This window comes from Erpetoichthys calabaricus, chromosome 14, assembly GCF_900747795.2.
Source record: "Erpetoichthys calabaricus chromosome 14, fErpCal1.3, whole genome shotgun sequence".
NCBI classification, from domain to species: domain Eukaryota; kingdom Metazoa; phylum Chordata; class Cladistia; order Polypteriformes; family Polypteridae; genus Erpetoichthys; species Erpetoichthys calabaricus.
The window spans coordinates 48710596-48728813 of record NC_041407.2 but is presented as its reverse complement, the minus strand read 5'-3'; the positions used below and the strand labels follow the sequence as shown (position 1 = coordinate 48728813).

General features: G+C 38.4%; 1 protein-coding gene across 11 annotated transcripts in view; it reads left to right on the top strand.

Annotated features, from left to right (window-relative positions):
* The window catches only part of adgrb2 (adhesion G protein-coupled receptor B2), a 1003794-nt gene that overhangs the window by 926990 nt on the left and 58586 nt on the right, over positions 1 to 18218 (top strand). For all 11 annotated transcript variants that reach the window (XM_051919045.1, XM_028818906.2, XM_051919049.1 and 8 more), the window contains one exon: positions 14342 to 14381. In XM_051919045.1, the coding sequence (XP_051775005.1) occupies positions 14342 to 14381 (40 nt within the window). The remainder of the gene's footprint in view (positions 1 to 14341; positions 14382 to 18218) is intronic.

Here is an 18218-nt window from a genome sequence, read left to right as displayed (position 1 = left end):
GATACACCCTCAACAAGTTAAGCAAGTAAAAATAAAAGTATATATTTCTGTTTTATTTAAACCTTTTAAGTTCGTATGTATAGCCCCATTTGGCTGTTTTAGTTTTTTTTTTTCTTTCTTCAGTAATATTTAATCTCCTTAAAGAAAAATAACATATCCATTTTACTTTTTTTGTATCTCTTTAGTAATGTTTTAGTGTAAAAGGATAACCAGTATTTAAACCTTTTATGTTACTTTATAAATTTATTTTATACAATGTTGAAAAATTAATAAGAAAGCTACATATTTTGGCAGCTGCTGCTTTAATTTTCAATGAAATGAAAAAAGCTCTCCAGGAGAAAACCTCAATGAAGAAGAAACAGTTTGCACTATCTAAAAAGGAGAAACCCTCATTTATAAAGGTTTGCTGCAGATGACTTAACTGAAAATAAATTAATAGTTCCTATTTGTATAATACATATTTATCTATTTTACTTATGCCTTTATTCCAGCAACTTGCAACATCTGAGGTACAATTTGTTACATTACTTTTGTTTTTTGCAGCACAGGCAGGTGAAGTGACTTCCTCAGGGTCACACAGTGGTGTCACTACCAGGATTTGAACTGACAAGCTCCGGGTTTACTGAAATATTACTGAAGAAAGAAAAAAAACGAAAACGGGCAAATAGGGCTATGCATACAAATGTCCATCCATCCATTCTCCAACCCGCTATATCCTAAATACAGGAGTCAATAAGTAGATATGTATATATACAATATATATATATATGCGGCACGGTGGCGCAGTTGGTAGCGCTGCTGCCTCGCAGTTGGGAGACCTGGGGACCCGGGTTCGCTTCCCGGGTCCTCCCTGCGTGGGGTTTGCATGTTCTCCCCGTGTCTGCATGTGTTTCCTCCGGGCGCTCCGGTTTCCTCCCACAGTCCAAAGACATGCTGGTTAGGTGGATTGGCGATTATAAATTGGCCCTAGTGTGTGCTTGGTGTGTGGGTGTGTTTGTGTGTGTCCTGCGGTGGGCTGGCACCCTGCCCGGGATTGGTTCCTGCCTTGTGCCCTGTGTTGGCTGGGATTGGCTCCAGCAGGCCCCCGTGACCCTGTGTTCGGATTCAGCGGGTTGGAAAATGGATGGATATATATATATATATATATATATATATATATATATATATATATATGTATGTGAACGTATATATGTATGTCTATATTTATATGTATATATATATATATATGTAGATATGTAAATTTGTATATGTATATGTAGATATGTGAATATGTAGATATGTATATATATGTATATATGTTTATGTATATATATGGTTACATAACCTCTTTAACACACTACTTCTCCGCTGCGAAGCGCGGGTATTTTGCTAGTATATATATATATATATATATATATATATATATATATATATATATATATATATATATATATATATATATATATATATATATATATATACACACACATACACATATATTATATATATATATATATACACATATATATGTATACACACACACATATATATATTATATATATATATATATATATATACATACATACATATACACACATACATGCAGTTTCAGTAACATAGAAATCAATATAAACAACATTAACATCATTATCATATGAGAATATGAAGTAATATATAAGAAGCACATTTCATATAAATATAAATTATTAAACAGTAAAATCTTCTTCTGTAATTTGCTACCGTGGCTATTCGTTTGTCTGTCTAGGATTTTAAATCACCTGTAGCTCGCAAACCGTTTCACCTATTGACTTGAAATCTGGTACACATATAGTACGTCACGTCTACTATCCGCTTTATGGGTGATAAATAATAATAATTCTTTACATTTATATAGCGCTTTTCTCAGTACTCAAAGCGCTATCCACACAGGGAGGAACCTGGAAGTGAACCCACAATCTTCCACAGTCTCCTTACTGCCGTGATGATTGTATTACTCTTTTTATCTTTATTTTATTTTATTGTAGAATCAACTCCTATCTGCGCACACCAGGGCGGCCGTGGGCGGATGCGTATGATGTATTCACTCCATGTTATCGTGCATTGCGCTGTCACTGGTATTTTGATAAAAGAATTTGAACAACATATAAGAAGCGTATAAATTATTAAACAGTAAAGCATTAACATTTAAGAAGTAAAGTTACATTAAGTACTACTGCAGTGCCTTCGGGTATACCTCATTTTTTGTTTGCCCATTACTTGCTTAAATGTATACATTTTTTTGGTGTACCTACCCGAGAACACGCGACATATAACCGAGCGTGGGAGAAGCATGGATTTTAAGCACGCGTTGAGTTCATCTGCTGGTCTCCCTCGTGGAATAACTGGTAATGTTTGACTAAAATCTACAGCGAGTAAAACGACATTACCTCCTATTTTTTTTTTACGATCTCTGAGATCTTGCTTTTTTCGGTTCAAGGCTTCATAAGCTCTTTTATGTTCTATGGTGTACTTATCCCAAACCATCATCTTTGAATGTTGCAAGACTTTCGCCTTGAATCAATACGGGACGGGATTTGTCCCGTATTTTTTTTATCATTTTTTTTAAAGCATCGTCTTATGCAAATCATCCCACACGCATTTTATGAAGATGCCTCCTTTCCTACTTTTGATTGGGTAATACTTGATGTCATCGTTAGTTTGATTGGTCTTTTTAACTGTCCAGTGAGGAGGGCGGGTCTTTTAAGTAGAGTCTGCAAAGTGTTGGCACTGGGAAGTGGCACCCGCTGCAGTATGCGTCCCTTATTTTTTTGTATTAAAAGCGGTAACCCTACCTGGCAGGTAACACTTATGTTTGGTCATGAAGTCGTCTAAAATCCGCCACATGCCCTCTTTTAATTGCGAGAAGCAGATATATATAGCCAAATTCTCGCGCTTCGTTGCGGCGAAGTACTGCTTTTAATTTTTTAAGAAGAAAAGAAAACCTTTTTAAACGGATCGAAAATATACCAATAACAATTTGTTAAGGATCTGTTTTTTTTGTGAACCTCGCTTTTCACAGCTGTCGCGCTACGGCGTGTGTTTCGTTTATTTGACAGTATGTAGATCGTGGTAATTACATTCATGGCATTCGTTTTCTGAATCACAATCTGACTGTATGGGTGGTTACCTGCCAGGTTACGCTTGTGGTTGGTCAGGAAGTCGCCTTACATCCGCCACGTGCCCTCTTTCTGTTCCCAGAAGCTGATCATAGAATGGTTTTAATAGTTTACTTTCAAATAATGCAAAGAGTATGCGACACGTGTTTCTCCCTAATTCTGGGCTCATCAGGCATACACACTCACTGCATCCCCTCTCGGGAATCGAATCTCTATCGTCAGCGCCAGAGTTGAAGCCCCTAACGTTGCGGTCAGCAAGTCGGCTAACATCCGCCATGTGCCGTCTTTCAGTTGCGAGAAGCAGATCATAGAATGGTTGAAACTGTTGCCCCTAACGTTGCGCTACGGCGTGTGGTTCATTTATACCTCGTGTCTTCTCATTAAACTTTTATCTCGTGAATATGTTATTGCAATCCGCAGCGGGAGCGTTTCTATAAACTTAATTTAAACTTACGTTTTACACCGTGCTTTGTTTCCCTTATGAACATGCTTGTATGCTTCACTCACTCGCTTCTTATTGTTTCGCTCCCTTCTCAATTGTTTAATGAATTTTTTGTTCTTCGCTGTTTGCGGCTCTTTCTTCATTTCTCCCTACTGCCTTCTTTTATCTTGCGAATATGTTATTGCAATCCGCAACGGGAGCGTTTCAATAAACTTAATTTAAACTTACGTTTTACACCGTGCTTTGTTTCCCTTATGAAGATGCTTGTATGCTTCACTCGCTCGCTTCTTATTGTTTCGCTCCCTTCTCAATTGTTTAATGAATTTTTTGTTCTTCGCTGTTTGCGGCTCTTCCTTCATTTCTCCCTACTGCGTTCACAGTCTTTTCACGTGATTACGTGGGAGGCGTGATGACGTGACACTCAAGTCCGCCTCCCACGGCCATCGAGCTGCCGTCCATTACAGTATATTGTCAAAAAAGAGGTTCCAGTTATGACCATTACGCGTTGAATTTCGAAATGAAACCTGCCTAACTTTTGTAAGTAAGCTGTAAGGAAACAGCCTGCCAAATTTTAGCCTTCCACCTACACGGGAAGTTGGACAATTAGTGATGAGTCAGTCAGTCAGTCAGTGAGTCAGTGAGGGCTTTGCCTTTTATTAATTAGTATAGATAAGAGCAGCTCAATACTGAAAATGGTAAATTTGCCAGGGAACTGGTTTCGAACTCACGACCTACGGATTATAAATCGGCAGTTCTAACCACAGCACCACAGAAGCTGTCATATTGTACTTGCACCTTTTGTGAAAGTGTTTATTTCAGGGGTGCCCACACTTTCTCGGCTTGTGAGCTACTTTTAAAATGACCAGGTCGAAATGATCTACCTACATTAAAAATTATATATATATACTGTATATATACTGAGTATACTTAATACCTAAAATATATGTTGTCGTACCTTGCATAACTGAATAACCTTTATGGCACAATAACAATTCAATACATTTATGGTCACTACAGTATTTTGATTTAATAATCTTCATGTGGGAAAAGGCTGACTCGCATAAATAAATAGAGCCGAATAATGCAGTCAAGGAGGTAGCACATTTCCTCATGTTTGGGTACTTTTCCTCTGTGAGTAAGTTCCAAAACTGTCCAAGAGCCCCAGACTTCAGCTGAATGTCATCCTGTAGTCTCAAAATTTCATCCTCAACTGCAGAGGAGTTTTAGGTGAAACAGTGTTGCAATTTTTGATGTGTGCGAATCACCCTCAACATCTTCCCTAAATGGATAGTACTTAAATGTAGTGATTGGCTCAAGTAAAGCTGAGCCTTGAAACCATCTGTCAAAGTCTGACAGGCAATTTCAATCTGCTCTGTGTAGCGTATGCTGTCAAGTTGCACACACGCCTTCCATTGCGTCTCCAGCTCTGACGCGAGGTTTTGGATGTTCCCCAAATCAAGGCGCTGCAGCTTTGAGGACAGATGTTGCATTTTTTTTGCTTCGTTGTGTCTTCCTTTGCTTTTGAATTCAGCTGAGTGAAAAATGACGGCTGTCCGATTAACTGTGATTTTAGTTCCCTCTCCTTTCTCTTTCTCAGATCGCGTTTCGGAAAGAAGTCAGTTTCGTAGTTTTTATGAACAGTTCGAAAGTGCCTTTCCACATTTTCCTTCTTTGGAATAGCAATGATAGTTTGACAGATCAGACAAACGCACTTCAATTGTGACATTGTGAGAAAAAAAATCTCTTCAAATTCCACATTCAGCCCATACCCTCCCCAAACACATTTTTTTTAAATCCCTTCTTTAGTCGTAATAAATTGGAAGGCTAACTAGATCACAGCCGGAGTTTTGCAGTAGCTAGCGAGTTTGATTGTGCGTGCAGGATGACCAGTGTGTTAGAAGAAAAGAGATCTTAGACTGGCTGCCCTGTATGCCAATCAAGTGGCAAATGCTATAGGGAGGATATATGATAGATTAATGTTTAAAAAAAATTTTTTTTTAATGCAACGCGATCTACCTGCACTACCTTTGCGATCTACCGGTTGATCGCAATCGATGCATTGGGAACACCTGGTTTATTTGATATTTGGCCATCAGTCTTTATGCATTATACAGATCATGTTTATATTTTGTCATTTATTACTAAAACATGAAAAACATTTCTGTTTTAACGATGTGTTTACATAGATTGTTGTAGACACAAAACACATATCAAATTATTTCCCCTTAGAATTCTGGGTAGCACATTCCCAGATAATCAGTCAAGGCAGGTACTGGGAGAACTTCTTGCCCGTTCTGAGGCGGAGGGCCGGATGGTATAGTAGGCTACTTGCTGCTTGGGCTTATCAACACATTTAGAAGACAAAAGACGTTGACAGAGAAGTGCGAAGGGATTTAAAGTGGGCCGTATTTATGAGTTTTTTCGTTGGCTCTAGTAATTCTAGTGTAAATGCAGTTCAGAGTTGCAGGAAGCCTTGTAGCACTGGGCAAAAGTCAGGAAGTTGTGCTACGTCCTATTTACCTTGGAAGTCAAATGTTGGAGCTGGGAATGACATCACACCCAGGTTGACTGCATTCCAGGTAAACATTCAGAAAACCAATTTAGATGCCTCCAGGAAAACATGCTGCACTTGCTCTTTTAGAATACAGTGAACTGCTGAACAACTTGATAACAACACATTACACATTATTTTGCACATCCAAACTCTGCAGCTATACAGAGTTATGTTGGACAATACTGGTTTAGTGAGACACACATAGGCAGAATCAAGAGCGGGGTTTGTGGGTGGCAAGTGGGGTTACCGTCCCAGTCCCTGTGCCTAGGGGGGACCCGCTTTTGAGGTCTGCATGTCCTGTTCAAGCGAATTTGTCAAGTTATATTCTCCAGTTATATTTGGATAAAGTCCGAGTGTTATCTTGCAAAAATTTAACTGAATACTGCAATTAGAAAATCTGGTGTATGTTAACATTATTTTGATTAGAGTTGCACGCAAGTTTATACAGTCCATACATACTGGTAACAGCATTTGACGTAAGTGTCCACAGGTGGGGTTGGTCAGACCTAGGCCCTGCTCACCCCTAAGGCTGCCTCTGGGCAGAATTGCTAATAAAAAGTATAATACTACAGTTTTTACTTCTGACAATACGTGGTGCTGCCATTTTGAATTTTGAAGTCAGGGTTATTGAGGCCTTTCTGACTTTCCAAGCAGGAAATATGACTTGTCGGGGTGTTAATGCTAGTAATACCTACTTAGAACTCAGAAATTCCAACTTCCCAGTTCAAATGGAATGCAGCATAAGCTTGGATAGGGTGCCACAGGCATACTCTTGCACAGCCAGCTAAGCATTGCCAGTGAACTCATAATGCAAGTCTTTTGGGTGTGGCAGGAAAACTGAAGTAGCCCTAGAAAAACCCACGTGGGAGAACAAGGAAACTCAATACTGTTAGCATCCAGCCTTGTGTTCAGACGCAGGACCCTTGAGCCATAAAGCAGCAGCTGAATCCAATCCACCTCCTTGCTAAATGAACACACGTCAATGTAGATTTTAAAAACAAAAAGGAACAAAAAAATTGTCCCCTCTGAAAAAAGACTACAAGGCTGCAATTTTTGACCAGCTTCATTCATGTATACAGCTGACCCTTACCATGTGTAAATACAAACATGTGTGCTTTAAAATGCAATTTTATCTTTAACTAGCTTGAATACTGTAAAATTAGCTATGCATGATTTATTTGCTGAATTTGCGTATATGTTGACCAGACTTTGTTGCCCAGAGTATGTAACTAAACACATTGATGGTTTCTACTCATGCATTATATTGTATTTATCATTTCTTTTCTGTGTCTGATCCCCTTTTGCTCTGCATCCAACATAATGAAAAAAGCTTGACCTAAATGAGTTTGCTGCACTTGGCATTGAATATGCTTTGAGAAGAGTCAATTGTAATCTCACTTTTAATTAACTGCGGTGGACTGGCGCCCTGCCCGGGATTTGCTCCTGCCTTGTGCCCTGTGTTGGCTGGGATTGGCTCCAGCAGACCCCTGTGACCCTGTATTAGGATATAGCGGGTTGGAGAATGACTGACTGACTGACTGACTTTTAATTAAGTATTTTTAGGTGCTAGCACAAAGCTTAAGCAGTTATTTTATAGATGGCATTTAGATATAATTTACATTTGAATAGTAACTGAAAACAATAACCTCCCCCAACAATTCACCCACCCTTCACCACCCACCACTCATAAAGGTCAGATAAGTTTAGAGTAAAACATTCTGTTCAAACCAACCTTTAGAAATGAGTGCAGCATTAGCTTTTTCTGAAACTTTCACAGCCAGCTTTCTGAAATGAAGAGGGCAGGAGGAATCTGGTCACTACAGGGAGCTTTTTAATGTTCAATTTATTCTGTTAGCCGCACAAATGGTAAAGTTTAATTAATAGATTATTCAGATAAAAGCAAAGGTCTAAGAATGAAAAAAAATCTTTAGAAAATTATGAGGGTTGTAAAAATACATTTCTTTCTCATTTTGGGATTGACTGTTTTGTGAATGTACTAGCAAAGTACAATTGGCATTGCACGCAGGGATGGGGCCTGTCAAGCTTGCTGCTGTGGTCTCTGACTCTCTCTACAATGTTGCATGCCTCCTGAATCTGCTTACAGCTATTGATATAAATTTGTGAAGTTTTACACACTGCACTCCTGTGCATCCCTCCATGTCCTGCAGCCGATGGTAGGGAGCTGGAACACTGCGTACAAGGAAAGAAACCATCCAGGCTACAAGGCATATTGACATCCATTCTTTGTAGATGAATTTAAATCTGCCAAATCACTCAGTAGGTTGACATTGAACAGTCAGAGGAAACTAGAAAAAAAATACACAAGTGTGGAGGTATCATGCAAACACAACACTGCAGGAAAGCAAGCCAGGAATCGAACTGCCATCCAAGCACTATGAGGCATCAAACTGTGCAGTGCTACTTTCGGCTCTGCTATGTCGGCACTCTAACACTTTCTTAAAATACAGAAGGCCAAATTATAATTAGTATACTCACCAGTAAGCCCTGTTTCTTTATCATCAAAGACACAGGCTCCAGACACGGTAGATTACACACTGCAGGGGGTTTCCTGCTTTTTTCTCCACATTAAATAAACTGATTAATATCAATTCATGCAGTTTAGGATGCCAGCATAAAGACATTTTTTCCCTCTCTTTATACTTGGCTATAAATTTCACCTTTTCTTATTTTGAAGATACAGAACATTTGCCAGACGTCACATTGTTAGTAAACAGCATGCTTAACCTGAGAGCTTAAGCTCCTGAAGTACATGACAACAAGCACATGATATTGTGGAGGCTGTATAGAAACCAAACTATCTGTGCTTGCAAGATATAACTGTGGTAGAATCCTGAAGAATCATTTAGTTTTTTTAAATGTGTTTATCATTTCTACTTAATTATACAAATTTAGACAAACATAGGCCCATTAAAACAGAATAATTATTACTTTACTCAGACACAAATGGCCAGTGGATCAGTGCCTGAAAGGGGCTCATGTCACTCCTGTGCTAACATAATGTGCCAGTTATTACAAACATGAGTAACATTTTATCCTGTAATTGTCAATTTGTGACTACCAAGAAAGGAACTGGTCATTGAATTCTGCTGAAATCAAACACCTTGTATGTCCAGTCGCTATTCAGGAGGATCCACATCAATGATAGGCTGGAATGGTCTTGTAACACAGAAAAAATATAGAAGAGAGGGTAGAGCAGGTTCTTTTCTCTTAGAAGACTATGACATTCTTCACATGCTCTACAACTCTGATAGCCAATGTGACATTTTTTTTACACTGTGGTGTGCTGGGTCAGTAACATCACTTCAAGAGAAACCCACCGAATTAACAAACTAATTAATAGGGTAGGCTCAGTTATTGGACACCCTCTTGACCCACTGTAGAAAGTAGCAAAGGAGAAAATGAAAAGAAAACTTACTGCCATTATGAACAATACTGCACATCCTCTCTCTGACACACTAACACAGAACTTTCAGCCAACAAAGTATTCAGCAGAAGTGTGTCAAGAAATACTACTGGGGCTCCTTTATACCAATAGCAATATATCTGCATAATGCCCCACTATGACTGTGACAGCCACGTCATGTTCAGACCACAGTGTATATATGTGTATGTACATATGAAAAAGTTTGGGAACCCCTCTTAATTCTTTGGATTTTTGTTTATCATTGGCTGAGCTTTCAAAGTAGCAACTTCCTTTTAATATATGACATGCCTTATGGAAACAGTAGTATTTCAGCAGTGACATTAAGTTTATTGGATTAACAGAAAATATGCAATATGCATCATAACAAAATTAGACATGTGCATAAATTTGGGCACCCCAACAAGTTGTTTTGCCTGCCTAAGGAAAAGTCATCCCAGATGGAGGATCGCAGGAATCGTGGGAAAGAGGGGTCCTTTCATCGGATTGGCTGGCCCAGCACTGTTTCAGCCGTGGAATGGCCAAATGGGGGAGGCAGCTTGAAGGATGAGGTCTCCAGGACTCTGCACAAATCCAAATCTTATCATGGGATATATCATCTTCTGTTAAATTCTGCTCTGTACTTCTAAAATTTATATTTTTTATTTCTTACTATATTGAGGAATTGTTCTGTTCTGTGAACTGCATTGTATTGTATTGACCCCCTTCTTTTGACACCCACTGCACGCCCAACCTACCTGGAAAGGGGTCTCTCTTTGAACTGCCTTTCCCAAGGTTTCTTCCATTTTTTCCCTACAAGGTTTTTTTTGGGAGTTTTTCCTTGTCTTCATAGAGAGTCAAGGCTGGGGGGCTGTCAAGAGGCAGGGCCTGTTAAAGCCCATTGCGGCACTTCCTGTGTGATTTTGGGCTATACAAAAATAAACTGTATTGTATTGTATTGTATATTACATCAATACTTAGTTGAGACTCCTTTTGCAAATATAACAGCCTCTAGATGCCTCCTATAGCCTTTGATGAGTGTCTGGATTCTGGACGGAGGTATTTTTGATCATTCATCCATACAAAATATCTCCAGTTCAGTTAAATTTGATGGCTGCCGAGCATGGACAGCCTGCTTCAAATCATCCCATAGATTTTTGATGATGTTCAAGTCAGGGGAGTGTGTTTTGGGTCATTGTCTTGTTGGAATATTCAACTCCTGCGTAACTTCAAGTTTGTGACTGATGCTTGAACATTATCCTGAAGAATTTGTTGATATTGGGTTGAATTCCTCCGACCCTCGACTTTAACAAGGGCCCCAGTCCCTGAACTAGCCACACAGCCCCACAGCATGATGGAACCTCCACCAAATTTGACAGTAGGTAGCAGGTGTTTTTCTTGGAATGCGGTGTTCTTCTTCCGCCATGCAAAGCGCTTTTTGTTATGACCAAATAACTCAATTTTTGTCTCATCAGTCCAAAGCACTTTGTTCCAAAATGAATCTGGCTTATCTAAATGAGCATTTGCATACAACAAGCGACTCTGTTTGTGGCGTGAGTGCAGAAAGGGCTTCTTTCTCATCACCCTGCCATACAGATGTTCTCTGTGCAAATTGTGCTGAATTGTAGAACAATGTACAGATACATCATCTGCAGCAAGATGTTCTTGCAGGTCTTTGGAGGTGATCTGTGGGTTGTCTGTAACCATTCTCACAATCCTGCGCATATGCCGCTCCTGTATTTTTCTTGGCCTGGCAGACCTGGGTTTAACAGCAACTGTGCCTGTGGCCTTCCATTTCCTGATTACATTCCATACAGTTGAAACTGACAGTTTAAACCTCTGAGATAGCTTTTTGTAGCCTTCCCCTAAACCATGATACTGAACAATCTTTGTTTTCAGATCTTTTGAGAGTTGCTTGGAGGATCCCATACTGTCACTCTTCAGAGGAGAGTCAAAGGGAAGCACAACTTTGAGTATTGGGAAAAGCGCTATATAAATGTAATGAATTATTATTATTATTATTAACTTGCAATTGACCACCTTAAATACCTTTTCTCATGATTGGACACACCTGTCTATGAAGTTCAAGGCTTAACGAGCTAATCCAACCAATTTGGTGTTGCAAGTAATCAGTATTGAGCAGTTACATGCATTCAAATAGGCAAAATTACGAGGGTACCCAAATTTTTGCACAGCCAGTTTTTCACATTTGATTTAATTTCATACAACTAAATACTGCTTTACTAAAAATCTTTGCTTGGAAAACACCTCAGTACTTAGATGTTCCAGACATACGACTGTTATCTTTTTTATTGAAAGTAGAGTAAATTATTATGCAGGCTGAGAGGGGTTCCCAAACCTTTTCATATGACTGTATATATATATAAATATATATATATATATATTTTGGGGAACAGCCCGGACACAGACAGGTAGACATTGTTTTAAAGCACCACAACACGTTCATTTTACAATACTATATACAACGATAACACACACAACCCATTTCACCCCAAAGTCCAGGCCTTCTTTCACAATGCTTTTTCCTCAGGTCCGCCTCCACTCCTCTCCTCCGAGCTTTGTCCTTCTCCTGCTCCCGACTCCAGCCCTCGAATGGAGGGAGGCGGCCCCTTTTAAGCTCACCTGGACATGCTCCAGGTGCCTCCCGATTAGCTTCCGCCAGCCCTTCCTGGTGTGGTGGAAGTACCGGCTGCACACCCGGAAGCATTTCGGGTGTCCCTGGCCTTCTTCCCCCCAGCACTTCCAGGTGTGGCGGAAGTGCTGAGGGCCAGGGCTCCATTGGCATCGGGGTGACCCCTGGCGATGACCACAGGCCCCTATATGGTTGAGCTTCTAAGCTGTGTTCCCGTGGTCCCCAAAGGCACCAGGGCGGTCGCCCCCTCGTGGTCTGGAGGAGGCAAAAGCCCTCCTCCGGTCCTGCTGGGCGTCCCAGCTGGGTACCACCCCCAGTTGCTTGCCACAATATAGAAGTCAAAGGTTTGGGGACCGACCCCCTTTAGTGAAGGTTGTTGAAAATATTACCTTGGTCTTTACAGATTTGAGTCCAAAACAGAACCTAGCAAAGTAATAATGGTGGACATTTATACAATGAAATAGCAGGAAGTGATGTATGCAGGTGGCATTCTGGGAACCCGAAGTGACATCATCTGGAGGTGGGACTTAAAAGAGGAGAGAGAGTTAAAGTATAGCGCTACCACCTGGTCTGGCGAGCAATCACCCTTATTTGAGCCTGTAATCTGTCTCCCATTCGTGCATGTGTGACTATATATATAGCGGACAAATAAAGTTCTATTTGATCTAATCTAATGTAATTGTTTGGAATTGGTATTTATAATGAATTCTGTAAGGTTAATGTACATTTACACTAAATTAAATGCATTATTATTATTATTATTATTCATTTTTATTTTTTTAAATTTTATGTTCCCAATCCCAATATAATGAAATAAAATGTACTATTAACTAGAAAATCCCCATTGTTACAGTGTACGTGGGAACTATTCAGTTCACTTTATATTCATGTTAAGGCCCTACGTTATTTCTGGCTGATGAGTCCAAGAACACCCAAGAGAGAAGGTTGAGCAGAGAACAAAACCATTACATGTTTGTTTCAGACAGACTTTCAACTTCATATTTAAATGCTAGTCTTCTCATTAATCACTTATCAGTGGAAGTATTTGGGATGTGGTGAATCATTTTAAACTTTTTTCTCTTGAATTGCAACAACGCTTTCTGCAAGATTCTGAAAATATTACTGTGCTGGAAACAAATCAATTTGTTTGTGAATCAATTTGATTATAATTCATAAACAATTAAAAGAAAAAAACAGCTGATTTTGATTGATTTCATAGGGATGAGTTGCAGGCATCTCAGCCAGGATATGTCTCAGTATACCATACTATTGACAATTCCTTCTTTCCTGCTTTGAACTAACTAAATCAGTTATGTCTATCCCTCCATCCAGCCATCCCAACCATTTGAGAATGAATTATCTTTTTTTGGACTATTGTTTAAGTGCATGTCAGTAGCAACAAGTTGACGAGTCATTTACTGAAATTACTGTATACAGAGATTTTTAAGAGAATTAGAGATGCCTTTCAGTGCCTTGTATCTTAAAAGTAATTATTTTTTTTATAGATAGGACTTAATTTTTTTCTAAGGTGAATGTGAATATGAATATTGTATCTTTGAATCACATTTTAATGTGTAATCCAGGTACTGTACATTAAACGTATGGACAGTTACAGTACATATGGCATTGTTACCAGGAATTAGATAGATAGATAGATAGATAGATAGATAGATAGATAGATAGATAGATAGATAGATAGATAGATAGATAGATAGATAGATAGATACTTTATTAATCCCAATGGGAAATTCACAATTAAGGCTAATATGTCTTAATATAACCAGATTCATTGTAAAACAAGTTATATGAAAATTGGAACACTTTTTTTTTGCAAATAAACATTATTAAACAAAGAAAACATGGAAAAATTCAGTCTATTGCACTGGATTAAAATTAAAAGTGAATGGGGGGGTGGTATTTGATTCTAAATTCTATATTTTATAACTTGGAAATCTGTTCTCTCTCTCTCAAGAATATAGATACTTTAAAATGTCATAAAAATGTTTTAACAAGCTTATTCAAAAAAGAAATGCATAAAGGTCATTTATTGGTGTTTACCGAGTGGAAAGAAAATGCTGAACAGCTTTATGTTTTATTGTTTTATTCTATTTTAACTTTTTTTGATGCTTTCTTATAGACAGATTTTGAAAAGGATGTGGACCTGGCTTGTCAAACAGGTGAGGAAAATAAGTTTAAAACAAGTTTACAACAATCTCTGGAAGTGTTTTTATAATTAATAGTATGTTTTGCTTTTTATTGTTGTTGTCGTTGTCAAAGGGTTAATGGGATCACTTATTTCCATACTTAAGCTGTAACCAATACAAATCTTAACTTGAGTTAATAGACAGTCTCATACTTTGCTGTGATGTTTCTTTACAATAAATATGCAGTTTTTATATAAGTATTTTCTTTTGATACATGTTGAGATATCACCATTTTAGCTTGAGGTGGAATATTTTTAAACAAAAAGATGTGTCATGTTTTGTAATTGTGTTTCATTTATGGACTCTTCGCTCCATGAGATGTGACCGCTACAATCCTGGAGACAACATGTCTTTCCATTAATAATTATTTTATATACTATCTTTTAATAATCAGCACAGTTCTAGAAAGTTTAATGCAATTGAATGCAGATAATAGTACATAGAAACAGTAAAATCAATTGGATCATTCATCTACTATGCAATTTTAAGGCAAAATAAAAGTGTAGATTTTGAAAGATCTAATGAGGAAAAAACTTTTCTGTACTAATGAAGTGATTAGTCCTATATTCAAACTAGCCTACAAAATGTTTCTGTTTCTATGGACTAAGAAGAAGAGAGTGCACCTCCACAGAAGAGAGAGAAAATAGGTTTATTTAACAATCCTTTCTCAAAGATAAATGTATACTCTAGAAATTTCAACATTAAAATAAAGATTTAGAATTTTTCAGACATACCCTGGAGAGAAAACTTTTAAACCAATAGTTTTGAAGTCCAAGGAAGTATTTTAAACATTATCATGTAATGAATGACAGTGAATGGGACTTAAAAGTAAACCAAACCTCACACAGACATTACAGAGCAGCATGAAACCATCTATCATCTCCACAGGTATACATTCTTCAGAGCTTTGGTAATAAACGAAGTCTCATTTTAAGAGTCCTTTTTTATCGTTTTTGTGTGAAATTACTCTCCCAATATAAAAACTAAAAAGAAGAAGAATACAGCAAATTAGAAAAATCTTAAGTGTTTCACAGCCAATCAGGAGACAATATCCCTGTTCACATCCATTACAGTTTTACATTTTGCTGATTCAGTTCTGATTGAGCAAACATTTAAGGAAGAAATGCTTTACTGATTAAAGCAGTAAATTATTCAAAAATGTGTAAAGGGAATTTTGATCAGGTTATTATTAGAAAAGATTGACTCGCACATCCTTCATACTTAGTATTCCTCATAAGCTAAGAATTACATTTGTACTGTACCTTTTGATTTTTACCAAATAGTATAGAATTGCATAAAATCTGAATGTAGGTAGTAAAGTGATTTTAAAAAAAGGAGAAATCCAAATAAATTTCTGTAATTCACATCTGTAATGTTGTGGCTTCTTATTTATTTCTTCTTGGTCCTTCTCATCAGTCATTGTGAAAACCAATAACTACACTATCAGCAAAATGCAATATATATATAAATATATATATATATATATATATATATATATATATATATATATATGAGGTGTGATCAAAAAATACAGTGAATGTTTTAAAAAATAAACATTTATTGCAGTAAAAGGGTTACAACTACTAGTCACCCTCAAAATACTCTCCTCCACTTTGAATGCACTTATCCCAACGCTCCTACCACTTTGCAAAGCAGTTCTGTAAGTTTTCTTTTGTGAGTGTCTTTAGTTGCGCTGTTGTGGCTGCCTGTATGTCCTCAATGAATTGATATCATTTGACTTTCATTGTCATTTTCAATTTAGGGAACAGCCAGAAGTCGCACGTTGCCAGATCCGGCGAATAAGGTGTAAAATGACAAAGTAAAATGTTTTTATTCAACAGAAATTGTCGTACTAGAAGGGATGTGTGACAAGGAGCGTTGTCATGATGAAGAATGAAACCATTTCAACATTATCCTTGGTTATTGATGTTGAAGGATGTCTTCAACTGAGTCAGATCCATTACGAAATCAATTAAACCACTTGTAAACAATCTTAATTGTCGGTGCAGTGTCACCATAAACCAATTTTAACATCTGATGCGTTTCCTGAGCTTTTTGCAATTTGAAACAAAATTTCATGTTAATACATTGCTCAATATCCATTATTAATGATAAGCTTGAAAAACACACTTGAACTTAACAGTGGCTCACAAACGACTGACAGTATCAAACAAGTTGAAACTTTTCACAAACTAGGCTCTAGGATGGACATGTCAGAATCTGCATTGAATTGTTTTACGTTGCTCTTGGATGGTGCTCTGCAACAACATTCACCATACTTTTTGATCACACCTCTATATATATATACAGTACTGTGCAAATGTTTTAGGCAGGTGGGGAAAATGCTGTAAACAAAATATAAATAATGATTGTTTATTGTTATCAATTTACAAAATGCAAAGTGAGCGAACAAAAGAAAAATCTAAATCAAATCAATATTTGGTGTTACTACCTTTTGCCTTCAAACCAGCATCAATTCTTATAGGTACACTTGCACAAAGTCAGGGATTTTGTAGGATTCTAGTCAGGTGTATGATCAACCAATTATACCAAACAGGTGCTAATGATCATCAATGTCACACGTAGGTTGAAACACAGTCATTAAGTGAAACAGAAGCAGCTGTGTAGGAGACTTAAAACTGGGTGAGGAACAGCCAAACTCTGCTACCAAGGTGTGGTTGTGGAAGACAGTTTCATGTCTTGGCAAGATTGAGCACATCAACAAGACACAAGGTAGTTATACTGAATCAGCAAGGTCTCTCCCAGACAAAGATTTCAAAGCAGACTGGGGTTTCAAGATGTGCTGTTCAAGCTCTTTTGAAGAAGCACAAAGAAATGGGCAACGTTGAGGATCGTAGACGCAGTGGTCGGCCAAAGAAACTTAGTGCAGCAGATGAAAGACACATCAAGCTTATTACCCTTCGAAATCGGAAGATGTCCAGCAGTGCCATCAGCTCAGAACTGGCAGAAACCAGTGGGACCCAGGTACACCCATCTACTGTCCGGAAAAGTCTGGCCAGAAGTGGTCTTCATGGAAGAGTTGCAGCCAAAAAGCCATACCTCTGACGTGGAAACAAGGCCAAGCAACTCAAGTATGCACGAAAACATAGGAACTGAGGTGCAGAAAAATGGCAGCAGGTGCTCTGGACTGATGAGTCGAAATCTATATATATAATTCACTAAGCCGCCGACAAGTAGACACCCATGGAAAGCACGCAACATAGCCCGGAGTACCCGGAGGAAACCCATGCAGACAAGGGGAGAACATGCAAACTCCACACAGGGAGGACCCAGGAAGTGAACCCATGTCCCCAGGTCTCCCAACTGCGAGGCAGCAGCACTACCCACTGCGCCACCTTGCCGCCCATGTTTTTACATTTAGTTTACTATTACACAGTGCATTCTATGGTTTAATTAACTATATTTCTGCTTAAAAACTTACAAAAATATATATTTACATACAGTTCATATGGTCTGGAACATATTAACTGTATTTCCATTGCGAGCGGGCACATGACCAGGCGGTGTGTATGCTTCGAGAACGAGGGTGGGCGCGGCAGGACCATCTAAGAAGAGGCATGTTTGTCGCGGATGTGAATCGCTGTATGCGGCGTGTAAAACAGTTTGGTTGTCGCGGATTTGAATTGCTGTTTGCAGCGTGTAAAACAGTTTGCGAGGGGTATCCCATGGTCTTAGAGTTGGTGGGCAGGTCTCTGTTAGTTGCTCTTGCGAGCGGGCACATGACCAGGCAGTGTGTTTGCTTCGAGAGCAAGGGTGGACACGACAGCACCATCTAAGAAGAATCATATT